General features: G+C 39.2%; 2 protein-coding genes across 2 annotated transcripts in view; both read left to right on the top strand.

Annotated features, from left to right (window-relative positions):
- The first annotated feature begins 742 nt into the window (after positions 1-742).
- On the top strand, positions 743-9,352 carry as3mt (arsenite methyltransferase). The gene is made up of 11 exons (XM_030148587.1): positions 743-846; positions 1,154-1,196; positions 1,387-1,514; positions 1,598-1,748; positions 3,840-3,976; positions 4,065-4,134; positions 4,260-4,341; positions 4,422-4,553; positions 5,693-5,832; positions 5,922-6,044; positions 8,740-9,352. Exons 1-11 carry the CDS (start codon positions 830-832, stop codon positions 8,845-8,847), a joined length of 1,131 nt encoding a protein of 376 aa, XP_030004447.1. The 5' UTR covers positions 743-829; the 3' UTR covers positions 8,848-9,352.
- A 691-nt stretch (positions 9,353-10,043) lies between these two features.
- Positions 10,044-14,035, top strand: part of cnnm2b (cyclin and CBS domain divalent metal cation transport mediator 2b) — a 55,711-nt gene continuing 51,719 nt past the window's right edge. Inside the window, exon 1 of the mRNA XM_030138302.1 lies at positions 10,044-11,650. Coding sequence (XP_029994162.1) covers positions 10,153-11,650 — 1,498 coding nt within the window. The 5' untranslated portion in view covers positions 10,044-10,152. The remainder of the gene's footprint in view (positions 11,651-14,035) is intronic.

Genomic DNA, 14,035 nt, shown 5'->3' with positions numbered 1-14,035 from the left:
TGTGCTATGGAATAAAAATATGTTTAAAACAATATAGAATAAAAATAGAAAGCATGCTACAAAAACAAGAAAGAAAAATAAGTAGTACAGGGCCAAATAGTATATAGAACAATAGTGACTATAAAAATCAATGGTGTAGAATAAAGGACGATAGTGCAATTAAAAATGTGGTTTCAGTGTCAGTTGGTGATGTATTTTTACCATTACTGTACTGCACAAATCTACTAATGCAATAAAATAAATGTTATATGGAAAATATTTCATATTCTGTGTTTTATGTTGTTTTCAATAAAACAAGTGGCAACATGTAGCTATTCAAACTGGCATTTAATTGGTTCAAATCCTGAAAATCATTGGAAAAAATGGTAGATTTGAGCAGAATTGAAGTGGTTCAATAGATTTATGGAGAAAAAAAGCAGAAAAATATTGATATATGATGATCTAATGGCAGCTGTTTTGACTGGAGGGTCTCCAGAGGGGGCAAAGAGTGTGTAGTCTGTAATTGACCTGTGACATTAGATTAAAAAATGTGTCTAAAAAGGAACATCTAGGCCATAAGCTGTAATACAGGCATAATAATCAGAAAATCAAAAAATAAAATGATAAAAACGCACAAGAATGTCCTGAGAGGTCTTTAAGAGTTAAAAGTGTCTCTGACCTGGTCGGCCTGTGTTTGACCAGACTGGCTTCAGGCAGTGACCGTGGACAGTCGACAGGGGGTGCTGTTGAGCCGGAAGTTCGATGTCATTTAATTTGATACGATAGACCTGACGCCAGGGTTTGACCACACTTTACCACAGATATTTTGGACTTTGACGCATTAGATACAATGGCTGAAGAACAGAGGTGAGGACACGTAACAGGTAAAAAAAACAAAAAAACAAAAAAAAACATGTCATATTCTGTGTGTTTTTCACGACTTAATGGTATAAATGAGTGTCGTGTTTGCTAGTTTTTAACCTTTGCCCTCGGTTACAGTTAATAGTGGTCAGTGTTAATTATACAGTGTGACATATTTTGTAACAAAACCATAAAAACTAAGGAAATATAACTTTTATGAAGCTGTTATGCGCTTGTAAATGCACATTAGCATATAGCGTTAGCTGGCAGTAACTTGACATATGTTAAAGCTAACACATTCGTCTTTTTAAAGCGTCAAAGGCTTCAAAGACACGACCACCCACCTGGACGTTAAGGTAAAGTTGTATGTAGCAGGTGCAACACTAACCCAAATCCCATATAATTATACATGTGTGTCTGCAGTGATTTAGCTCTAAACTTATATTTTTCCTCATTAAATGCTACTCACGTCCAGTTTACATAATCCACATGTCATATAGTGAATAAACAGTGTGCAAGTGTTGCAACCTTTATCTGCACAAGTAGGATTACTATGGCAAGAGGCTGAAGAACTCCGCAGACCTGCAGACCAATGCCTGTGTGACTCCAGCCAAGCCCATCCCCGCCTTCATCCGCCAGGCTCTGAGCAAAGTGCATCCTGAAGTCACTGCCAGGTCTGACTGTCAGCCCTCACTGTTTCATATAGACATGAAGCACTGATATACAGGGGTTTATAATGTAGGTCTTACTGTCTCAGGTACTATGGCTGTGGTCTGGTGGTGCCCGAGTGCCTGGAGGGCTGCAGGATACTGGACCTGGGCAGTGGATCTGGGAGGGACTGCTACATGCTGAGTCAGTTGGTTGGGGAGAAAGGCCATGTCACTGGCATTGACATGACTGAGGACCAGGTACAGTACCTCACTGGCAAAAAAAAAAAGAAATCACACACGATGCTATATGACAGCGGTATTCAAATCCAGTCCTCGAGCATCGGTATCCTACATGTTTTAGATATTTTCCTCTTCCAGTACACCTGGATGCCGTTACATCCTTATCAGGCTTCTGCAGAGCTTGATGATGAGCTGATCATTAATTGAACCAGGTGTGCTGGAAGAGGGAAATATCTATAACATGCAGGATACCACCAGCCCTCGAGGACCAAATTTGAGTACCCCTGCTATATGACAATGTCTATCAGCATGATCCGTGTCCTCCTGATCCAGAACTGAGAGCATATTTTACTGTTATTCTAACTCTGCCGTATTTGATTGTCATTCCCGATCTTAGTTTGAAACATCAGAACTTCAGATTCGGTATTTACTCTCATTGTTCATGCATTTTTCATATCAGACTGTTAACCCCACAAACGTAATAACTCCCACAAATATAATAAACTGCAAATGTAATTAAAAGTTGCAGCTTTTAATGTAATAATCCCACGAATGTAATAACTTTCCCACAAATGTAATAACAGTCGCCTACCACAAACGTAATACCCCATTTTCTCACAGTGTGCTCTTACCCTCTCCATTGTTATCAGAATCATATCCAGATATTTTATTTAAATGGCTTCTGTTATACTTAATGAGAATAAATAATATCCAGTTCATACTGAAGCTTTTATAATAAAACCTTTACAACATTTTGCCCCATTCTGTTTAGTTCCTTCACTTGTAGTTATAATTAAACACCTGTTAATCTGGAATTAGTACCATGTGGTGTAACTGCAACATTTGATCATTCTAAAAAGGCAAGAATCCAAAGGACAAGAATAAATGGGAAGAAAAAGAAAGATGAATGAATATATATGCATGCATGACTTAAATGTATGTGATGTAGTAATTTATTACATTTGGCAGAATTTATTACTGAAGATTTTTAAAGTCCTACAAACGTAATAAATCCCAACAAAAGTAATAATTATTACATTTTTGGTAGGCAGCTGTTATTACGTTTGTGGAATTATTACGTTACAATATGCAAATTTTTATTACTTTTGCAGTTTATTACATTTGTGGGGAGTGATTATGTTTGTGGGGTTAACACAGACCTGTTGGATAGTGGAACCAACAGTAATGACACTGATCTCATGCACTCCACCACAAGTCACCTGACTTAAAGGCCAGTGAACTGAAATATAGCAGTAGACGTATAGTAGTAGTGGACAGTGAGAATATTCAGCATGGTGGATATGATGTAGGGAGATGAGAATCTGCTATATCTTGTCTAGTTGTGTAAATTGTAAGTAAACATAGGTCCAAAGTAATGCTCCATAGCACTGACCCTTTCATGCATTAATTATTATAAAACTGAATGGGATTATTGCTCTCAAATCAGACTTAAATATGTCTAAGTGGGTTATTTCCAGTGATAGACATACAGTATATTCCAGTCAGTTGTTTGTATCCGCTTCAACATAGCTTTAATCATAAATATTAAGATGTCTAAAAGCCTCTTTCCATAAAGATAACATATGATTGATTAAGGAAAACTAAATCTCAGAGGTAAGTGTGGTGGATGTTACACATCAGTGATAATATCAATTATCTGATAATTACTTATTTTCTGATAATTTTGAAAAAAAAAAAAAAAAAAGATCAGGCAATCCATGTAGAAATGTTTTGGTGTTGTAGTGCCATAACTAGGCCAAAAACAGAGAATTTGGAGTAATTATTGCAAATATTGCAATTATGAACTTGAACAACCCTATGCATTGATATAAAAGGGTTAATGAAGTTAATGATGAAGCAACTTCATCATTGTGAATTTGTGCTATAGCAAATCCCACACAATGCCACCCCCCAAATTGACTGGATTCACCCTTGACCCATGCCCTCACCTTCCATCAAGGTTGATAAACATAAGCGCAGCATGTGTTGTGTAATCCTGTTGATAGACAAATATGTAAATAAACACAATGAAAACATAACCTCCTTAGCTGAAGTAATTAAATGTACACACACTGGAGGGATGTCACACCAGTCTCTGTTCTCCTCTAGCTTGAACTGGCCAAGACTTACCTGGAACACCACATGCAGGAGTTTGGCTACAAGAAGCCCAATGTCAATTTTGTCCTGGGCTACATCGAGGCCCTGACAGAAGCAGGACTGGAAAGGAACTCATTTGATATCATCATGTAAGATGCTGCTCTTGTCTCTCTTAATTTAATGTTACATTATAAAAGAGAAATTATTTTGAAAATGTGACTTTCTTCCATCACTTAGTTCCAACTGTGTGGTGAATCTTGCTCCAGACAAGAAAAAAGTACTGGCTGAAGCCTATGATGTGCTCAAGGTACACTGCCTTTAACTTAGCTGTGGTGTTAATCTTATGATTCATTTAGTACATCCAGATTCATTTTAACTCATTAGATTCAACAGTGTGTGTCATTTTAATAATGTCAACTTTTTGATCTTTAGGATGGTGGAGAGTTTTACTTTAGTGACGTGTACAGCAGTGCAAGACTAACTGATGAAATTAAAAATCACAAGGTCCTCTGGGGTGAGTTGGATTGATGATCTGCTGTCAGAAAAATGTCAAAACTCAATTACAGTATATTTCAGCTTGTTTTACTTTGGCAGGCGAGTGTCTTGGTGGAGCACTGTGGTGGAAGGATCTGCTGCAATTGGCTGAAGAAGTCGGGTTCAGCCCCCCACGCTTGGTTACAGCCGCCATCATCACTGTTGACAACAAAGAACTGAAAGAGATTCTGGGTCTGAAAAAAGTCCTGTTACTTGTGTATTTAAGTGTATCTCTTTTTACTTTTAAACACTAACTTTGGGAGTGCTGTACTAACAAGCATTAATTTGTGTTTCTGTTTTGCAAAAAAATGGAATACATCAATTTAATGTAATCTGAGATTGTTGTACAGTACTGTGCAAAAGTCCTAGGCAACCTTTAGCTTTGTTTTTGCAGGGTTGAAATGCACACACATCTATTTCTCATTCTCTTTTCATCAGATACAACAAGGAAATGCAGGAAATATGTGCACAGCCTTAAAAGACTTACAATAAACTGAAGTAAATGGGTTAAAGTCACTGTTTAATGTGACCTCTGAACCCATGACAAGAAGCAGCACAAACAGAAACATCTGACATGTGTTGAATGAAACCTGGTATAAAACATCAGAAAATTAATGCAATGACTCTCATATTGTCTAAAAAAGGGCGCAGTATATTAGATATATTAAGAGAAAGGGGAGGTCACACTAAATTCTTCCACTTTGGTTTATAGAAGTTATTTTTTCCCTTGAACCATTCATTTTTACTGCTGTACATACTGTTCTAACCCTAATGTTAACCTATGATTGTACTGTATAATCAATTATGCCTTGAAGCATTTATTTAATTTAATGAGAATTATTGATAAAAAAAAAAAAAAACATATCAGGTGTGAGTGCAAATACTGTTTTCCCCAAACATCTCATTTTTATTTTCCACTTTATCTTTAAGTAGACATTGTAGTTATTAGCAGTTATAAAGTCTAAATTACCAGGTGTTTGTGAATGTTATAGAATCATGATTTTTCACTTTAACTTGCACAGTAGAGCTTCTTTATGCATCAAAATATTAAATATAATAATTTATACAGTGGCATTGCTTCATGCCTCTGGAACAGGGAAGCAAAAGTATCATGGTTATGGGTGCTGCTATGCTGAGTCATGTCTTAGTGAATATTAACTGTGATAAGTAAATAAATCTGTCAATACCATATTTAACCCTCCAACTCTCTAAAACATATGTGACAATTTTTTTCTTCAATAGAACCTTGAACTGTTGACATGAAAGTGAAAGAAACTATATTTAAGATTTTGCCATGTAATAATTTTTCATACTTTGGTTTTGCAATACAGGTGATTATAAATTCATTTCTGCCACGTACCGCCTGTTCAAGCTCCCTAAAGGCACCACTGAACCCTGTCAGGTCATGTACAACGGCGGCATTACAGGTGTAGAGAGCAGCTTCCAGTTTGACTGCCAGTACACCTTCCAGGTCTGTAGCTCTTAGAGCAAGAACAGCTTTTGTTCAATGACTGTCCTACATTTACTGAAACTAAATCAGATGTGGGTACATTTTAACAGGCTGATAAAGTGGTGGAAGTAGATGGAGAAATGGCCAAGATCTTGACCAAGTCCAGATTTGCAGAGGATTTCACATTGCAGCCACCTGGAGGGTCGTCTGAACGCTGTGGGGTCAAAGTTAAGGTCAGTATCATAACATTAATGGCAATTTAGGGTGCATCTTATTTTCCACACTTGATTATGTGATCCTTAATTCTCAATCCATACTTGACCTCGATATTGTTGTGGTTCATCATCATTAAGGATGTCAGAAAGTGCTTTTATGTGTCCTGAAGTGTAACGAGCCAACACTGATTAGGGAGTGCTGAGTGAAGATACACACATTTGTGGGAAGGTTTTACTGGCCTTACCTGGTTGTTCCATGGATTCATGAATTTCCTGTTATTTAAGTTGTTTCCATGCACCAGGCTTAGCTGGAGTATCCATGCCAAAATAGAGATTATCAAGACTAACTGAATCTGAGTTTTTCCCAGATTTACTGATTTAGACCCTAGTGGACTTCATTATCTGCACTAGCTTCCTCGCAACACTGATATAGTAATTCCAAAAATAATGTGAAATTCTCATTTTTTATGGAAAAATGTGACTTTCTGGACCTTTCATCATATGTTTAAGTGTTCAACCTTAAGGAAAACACTGGAACCCAGGCAGCACCTAACCCTTTGAACACCTTTGAACAACCCTGTGTTTATTAGAAATCCTTTAGTGAATGGATTCTCCAGCAGGTCAGACTGATCCAAAACCACCACAAAGCACAAAGCAAAACTGAAGTCCAGAGTATAAGCAACTGTGTTTTCTTAGTCATCGTCCAGAAAAAAATAGTGAATCTAATGGTCAGAAAAAATCACATCTAATCAAAGTAATTATTTAGAACTGAAAGACACCTGCCTGAATTCCAACTCGAATAACGTTTGAGTCTGAGCAGTGAAAGCCACACTATAATGTGACTGATCTGTGATCTTTAATTGCTGCACAGATGTTTGCAGTGACAAACCTGTGTACACATTTGTGTTTAAATATATCTATGACAACAGATAAGAATGCACGACTGCACTGATGAAGCTGCACAGTTATTAATTGATCAGTCAGTACTTAGGTGTACAGATACAAACTCCAAACCACAAAAAAACCTCACTATAGAACAGTGAAAAGCCAAGTAATAACTGATTAAGCGGTGACACTGATTACATTTACTCTGTTGCCCATATATTTGTAAAAAAAAGTTTTGTTTTCAGACACACTCCTCTTATTTGTATTTATACACATCAGTAATCACCTTTGACCTTGTGCAATGATTACATTGTGAGGCCCAATTACACTTTATCATGAATAAATTACATTGTCACAATCATTTCATGAGAAGAGGTAAAAATGTTTCATTCCAGCCTTAATGGGGCAACAGTGTATATTAACAAAATATTCTGGTTGTGTATCCTTATTCCAGAGAAAGCTAATCATCCACTATAATTCCTGTTTTCATGTAGCTGTGCTAAACCTGACTGACCAGTCTCACTTTTTCATTCCTTCAAACACCTTGAAAAGGTCACACATCCAACCAATACCAAACCATATCCTCCATCTTATTAAAAGTAGGTGTTTCTCCTTGTAACCAGAGATGTACACTTTTCTTTGGACCGTGCTTCACTACCCTCTTTAACCTTGCTGCAAATGAAACACATAATCCACGTCTGAATAATCTTAATTATAAAATCAGAATAACATTAGCATATGCCACATGTCTTATTTGGAAAATTCTCCAAAATGTTTACATGACACCTGTCAAAATCAAAATACTACCAATGGAACTTCAAGAAGTCCTCATATAATTTCTCTGTACATTTTCTCCTTGCATATCACTACATCTTCAACGATTTCTAAGACTCAAGTGAGTAAAACAGTTGCACGTAAGAGAACTAGGTTGTGCCCCAAATTCATACAAGTGTCTTTTGGTTTTTCTTTGAGCACTAGAGGTCAGTGTGTTTGTAGTCTGACACACCCAGAGAGCCCCGCTGTCTCTGTGTGCATGTAGTCACACACACATGTGCACCAAGATGAGGGCTGCGTACACTCACATACCCACTCAAACATACATACGCACACTTCACACGCACAAGGTCAAGCAGCTGTCTTGGAGTCATAACCAGACTGTGGAGTCATGCTGGGGAACCTTGAACAGGAAGGAATGTTCTCTTCTCAGCTAGAGGAATGCCATCTTATCTGCTCTCATGGTCAATCTGAGCACATATACACAACTACAAACACAACTATACATTTCTCAATGAGAATCCTAATCCTTTAATCACACAGGACACCTTCATATTACTCTAAAGAGATTTCCATTTAGTTTTGGGGAGTTAAGAGGTAAAAAAATTGAGTCATTCCTGAAAATCTATCCTGTGGTTTAACCTTTGGACTGACCATCTGAAATCAGCACAAAGATACTTTTATGCAATCTCTAACAAGTGATAATAGTAATAAAAACCCTTTGGTCTTGTCTCTTCAAAGTACAGCTACTGTGAAATGCTGATTTAAACAACAGCCAGTGTTTGACAAAAGACACTGAGTCAATACACCTGCAGTAAACACTCACTGGAAGACTATAAACATCAGATTACATTCTAATGTAGTAGAACATTAGGTATATTCACTAGTATTAAATAATAAAAATTAGAAACAAAGGGAGCAGATGTCTTTATTTTGACTTTGTAATGTTTTTTACCTTGATAATAGTTGTGGATGAAATAAGTGAATTTATTTCATATCAAACTGGATGTTGCAAACTCCAAATGAATTATGCTATGGGGACTTGTCCACACAGGCGAGCATTATGGATCCTTTTGAGCTGGCCCCTCAGCTGGAGAAACAACAGCCGGGTTCAGCCACTGGGGGTTGCTGCAGCACACAAGCTGCTACCTGCTGCAAGTGATGGTGGGAAATGGGAAGAGAGAGGATCGGGCATACCTGTTTATGCTCACTAGCAGGTGTTAAAATGCACTATACCCTTATGACTTGTCATTGTGTTGTGTGCCATTAATTAAAGACTCAGATTATACTCAAATTATTCAGATGATTATCTTGCATTAACAAAACGGCAGCTATCCATGGAATTATTTCAGACCCAAGTATATTTTAATACATAAATAATCCTGAGCAGTGTTAATTAATTAAAATGGTCTGATTATTTCGTTTACAGTATTCATTTCCCCCATCTATCCATGTCCTGTGTAATACACTTTGCCTTAACAAATTACGTTTCTCAGATTATTTGACAGATTGGTTAGAATATTTGTAATACACCTTTGACATATTTTTTGTCCACATATGATGCAACTTTAGCTTTGATGCAATGTTCAAATCAATATCGATGTGATTGTATAAACTTTTAAACTTTGTTAAATTTCAATAAATACCAGTGAACTGAATGCGAATCAGTTATTTCATGCACTATTATGTCAATAAAAGACATGACTGACAGTTGTTTTAAGATCCTTTCAGATACCAAGAGTCTTGCAATCTAATTTTATTATTTGATGTGATTTTGCTTTTTATTGCTGTGAAATACTTCTTTGAGTTGCTCGTAAATCACGTTCACATTATGGCTCTCACCTGTGATGAGCAGGCACAAATTGCTCTTGTAAAAGTCATAGGTTAAAAAGTTTCAGAAACTTTTCTGTTACGGACATAGGGTTGACTTACTGCTGAGGCATCAACGGGCCCTATGTGAACACTTTAAAGCAGCAAACACAAATAAAAGGCATCAGACATCTTCTAAATGAACACCTCTTATAGTCTGAAACATAACATTTATGTGCATTAGATTTAATATGTGTTCACAGGAGAGTGCATTATGTCATGGTGTAAAGCGGTGCAGCGTATCACCCCATGGCTTCCTCTGTAGTAGATATATGTTAAAGTCACGAGTAGAGTCCCGTCCGTCTCTTAACATGAGGTGCACTTGTTTTGGAATTTGATTCGCCAAGGAGGCTGCGTACGCCCCGCCCTTCGGCCAACGGGCCCGACTGATTGGCCGAAGCCGTCGCCTGTCTCGGGGACATCAGGGGAGGCACGAGTTGGCCCGTAAGCCTGCGCTCGCGAGTCATCAGTGTCGGACACGTAGTGGGAACGAGCAGGTCCCGATGCGCGAGTCACGGCAACGCTCGGTGGAGATGAAGGCGGACTCCGACTGGCTCTGATTTTTAAAAGCCCTTTTCATTCAGGAGGTTGGTTGCCAATGGTTATCAATATGGCAGAACCGTTATCCCAGGCACCCACCGCTGCAAAAATGGCGTCACTTAACCGGGTCCGAGCTTTGGCGATGATTTTCTTAACCGTCACTGGCTGTTGTGTCACCCCGACAAGTGGCAAGGAAGGGTCCGAGGAGACCGTCATCATCGGGCTCCGACTGGAGGACACGGACGACATTTCCTTCATGGATAGGGGCTACCTGCGGGTGAGTGAGCGGTCTCGGGTGAAATTAAGGGTGTACGGGCAGAACATCAACAACGAGACCTGGTCTAAAATTGCTTTTACGGAACATGAGCGGACCCGGGCGGTAGGGAGCCTTGACAGCTCCTCGGGGGATAACCAGAGCCAGGAGGACTCGTCCGGCTTGCATCCCTGTGGTATTAGGACTTCGGATATAATTATATTGCCCAACATCATCTTAAATCGAAAGACGTCGGGAATAGTTGAAATTGAGGTCAAACCTCTGCGAAAGACGGAGAGGAGCAAAGCGTACTACCTTTGCATCGCCACCTCGTCACCGGCCGTGGCTGGGATGCACGACCCGTGGACGGAGAACACCTGGATCTACCACGACGGGGATGACACCAAAGTGATAGTGGTGGAGGAGAAAAAGTTTCTGCTGCCTTTCTGGCTCCAGGTCATCTTCATTTCCATGTTGCTTTGCCTGTCGGGAATGTTCAGCGGGTTGAACTTGGGGCTCATGGCTCTGGACCCCATGGAGCTCCAGATAGTCCAGAACTGCGGCACGGAAAGGGAGAAGAATTACGCCAAAAAAATCGAGCCGGTCAGGAGCCAAGGGAATTACTTACTTTGTTCGCTTCTGCTCGGGAACGTGCTGGTGAACACCACGCTGACCATCCTGCTGGATGATATCGCCGGTTCGGGTTTGATCGCTGTGGTCATGTCCACCATTGGAATAGTCATTTTTGGTGAAATCGTGCCTCAGGCCATCTGCTCCAGACATGGCCTCGCAGTCGGCGCTAACACAATATTCCTCACCAAGTTCTTCATGCTGCTCACCTTCCCGGCGTCCTACCCGGTGAGCAAGCTGCTGGACTACCTGCTCGGACAGGAGATAGGAACCGTGTACAACCGGGAGAAGCTTTTGGAGATGCTGCGCGTCACGGACCCCTATAACGACCTGGTAAAGGAGGAGCTGAACATAATCCAGGGCGCATTGGAGCTCAGGACTAAAACCGTAGAGGACGTGATGACCCCGCTGAGAGATTGCTTCATGATCCCCGGGGATGCCACCCTCGACTTTAACACCATGTCTGAGATTATGAAGAGCGGCTACACCCGTATCCCGGTGTTTGAGGGCGAGAGGTCTAACATAGTGGATCTGCTGTTTGTCAAGGACCTGGCATTTGTGGACCCGGATGATTGCACCCCTCTCAAAACCATCACAAAGTTTTACAGCCACCCGTTGCATTTTGTGTTCAATGACACCAAGCTGGATGCAATGCTGGAGGAGTTTAAAAAAGGTGAGACAAATAGATACTTGTATTTAACATCTCTACATGGCATTATATCTGTTATTATGTTGACAAATGACAATGTATCAGGTTAGTTTCATTTTCTTCTCTGATGCTTGACCCCTTGACCCAGGCAGGTTAACCCTTCACCTGTTTACCCCCTGTAGAAAAATGAGTCTTGTGTATAACTACATTTTAGGCAGCATAAAAATAATTTCTTCTTAAATCAGTCTGAAAGCACAGTGAAACAGTTCTCCATCAAGATATAAAGTTGTGAAAGGTGAATCCAAATATATCCCAAACCCAATTTTCAGGAATGATCTGAGGAGGAAAATTCTTCAGCTCCTTAGACATTTCACTAGAAATTCCAGGTAGTCAAGGAAAAAGAGGTGGAGTGGGAGTAGAAAGGAGGATGGAGTTGTTTTGCCACTTTGGGTCATTCTTATCTGACCTGCCTCACACAGCACACTTGCAGCCCCATCAGTAGTGTGAGGTGCACCTGTTAGAGCCTCTCTCTCTCTCTGGTCACTTCCTGTGACGGCTGTGAGGAGGTGTCCTTATCTCTCCATCGCTTCCAGTCACTGTTAATGTTCACACTGTTCACTGTTTCTCTCTTTCTCTGTGTCCGTTCTTTTTTGTCTCAACTTTCCTCGTCTTCTCATTCATTCAACCTTTTGACTCTTTCCTCTCCTTCCACCATTGCCCCCCCCCCCCCCCATCTCTCTCTCTCTGAATTTGTGAATGTATTAGGACATGTGGGAATGGTGCAACAGCACTGCTGAGGTTATCAGGTGGGGGCATCTCGTTTGAGAACCTGTTTAAATCCCTCTCTACCTCTCTTGTGCTTGCCTCTAAATGATGGTGGCGATAACTCCTTTTGTCCAGCCCTGGAATGCAGTCGTGTGGATAATGAATAACAGCCTCTAACACCCTCGAGCCCCCCGTCTGTTGTGTGTGTGTACATATGCGCATGGCATTTGAAAAATATGTTTACCTCACCCATAGTTAACCTGGTGTTGTGTATTGCCATCCCACCTTCTATTGTCACCTCTGACTAAGTTATTCCTGACGTTTTCCTGCGACTCTTTTGTGATGAATGGCCACATCTGGAGATCTGGTGTTTTTTATCATTTTCTAAAACGGTGTCAAAAATATGATTGATGTATTGTGTACTCATTAGAATATTCACTTTACTTTTAAGAGGATTAATTGGGTGGAAAAACACAACAAATTACCAGCTCCATTACCAGAAATTAGGTTCAGGTTTCCATGCCAAATTAGCATTACATAATATACTAGTAAGGGAGGTTTGTTTGTTTTCATCACAGTTGACTATTTACAGACATGCACAAGCAGCAGAAAACATACTTTAATTCCCTTGAGCTTGTTGATCTTTTTTTTTTTTTTTTGGAGTGATGCAAGTTCATCAGAGGAAGTGTAAGAGTGCAACGTTGTTCCATTTTTACAGCATTACTCTGAAATATGAAATGTGCAGCCTCTGCCTTTAATACACATCTGTATTCTATTACATTTAACAGTGAATTTGTCTATGTTTGTATGTGTAAGTGCTTTGATGCTTATGTGAGTATGACAACAGTAGAGAACATAGAGGTAGAGGAGTTTCCATTTACATCTATGATACTAAAGGTATCATTGTACACCCGACAAATACAGTCAGCAAATGTTAAATTCAGTGCAGACATGATAGTGTGAATATATGAATACTGAACACTGAGGGCAGTCATCATTTAGTAAGTATCTGAATAACTGCAAATAATTATTTAATATTTTTTTTGTCCATTTTATACCATTTGTATAGTATTTATAGCCAAACAACAGTTTATTTATACACTTACTGTACATGTAATGAAGAAGAAGAGCCATTTATTGCACTGAACAGTGAGACACATGAATAAAAATGACACTTGTTTGCTTATTAGGCTGTGTAAACAAAAGAAGTACAGGACAGATTTGACATGAATAGTTCAGATATACAAAGCCTACTGATGTGTACAAAGAAATCTCTGACACTGAAATGATTGAAGAAATATGGATGGAAACATGACATTTCTTTTTGTTTCATCCAGCTGTCTTTATACAGGTGAACAGAGGCGATTATTATTGATTTACAAAATAAATCCAGTGAGTGCAAATCAATAATCACTGATAATTAATTATCAGAATTGTATATCTGTGCTTATAACATTTCACATTATAGAGTTGCTTGATTTTCTTTGCATAATGCAGATGATAGTAAAGCAGCGGTATGAATAAAGCAGTTAATTGATAAAATTATTATGATAATATTGGCAATGATGATAATTTTTTGCTGCAGCTGTATCTGTAAACTAACACAAACAAACACAGTCAAACAGAATAAAATATGACCTATTG

Source organism: Sphaeramia orbicularis, chromosome 1, assembly GCF_902148855.1.
Source record: "Sphaeramia orbicularis chromosome 1, fSphaOr1.1, whole genome shotgun sequence".
NCBI classification, from domain to species: domain Eukaryota; kingdom Metazoa; phylum Chordata; class Actinopteri; order Kurtiformes; family Apogonidae; genus Sphaeramia; species Sphaeramia orbicularis.
Note: the sequence above shows the minus strand (reverse complement) of the source record. Positions and strands in the feature narration are given on the sequence as shown.

Bases quoted from the DNA above. Each gene is read 5' to 3' on its own strand.
- as3mt (XM_030148587.1), top strand. The intron at 4,342-4,421 runs GTGAGTTGGATT...TTACTTTGGCAG, and splicing joins AAATCACAAGGTCCTCTGGG to GCGAGTGTCTTGGTGGAGCA. The intron at 4,554-5,692 runs GTCTGAAAAAAG...TTTGCAATACAG, and splicing joins AGAACTGAAAGAGATTCTGG to GTGATTATAAATTCATTTCT.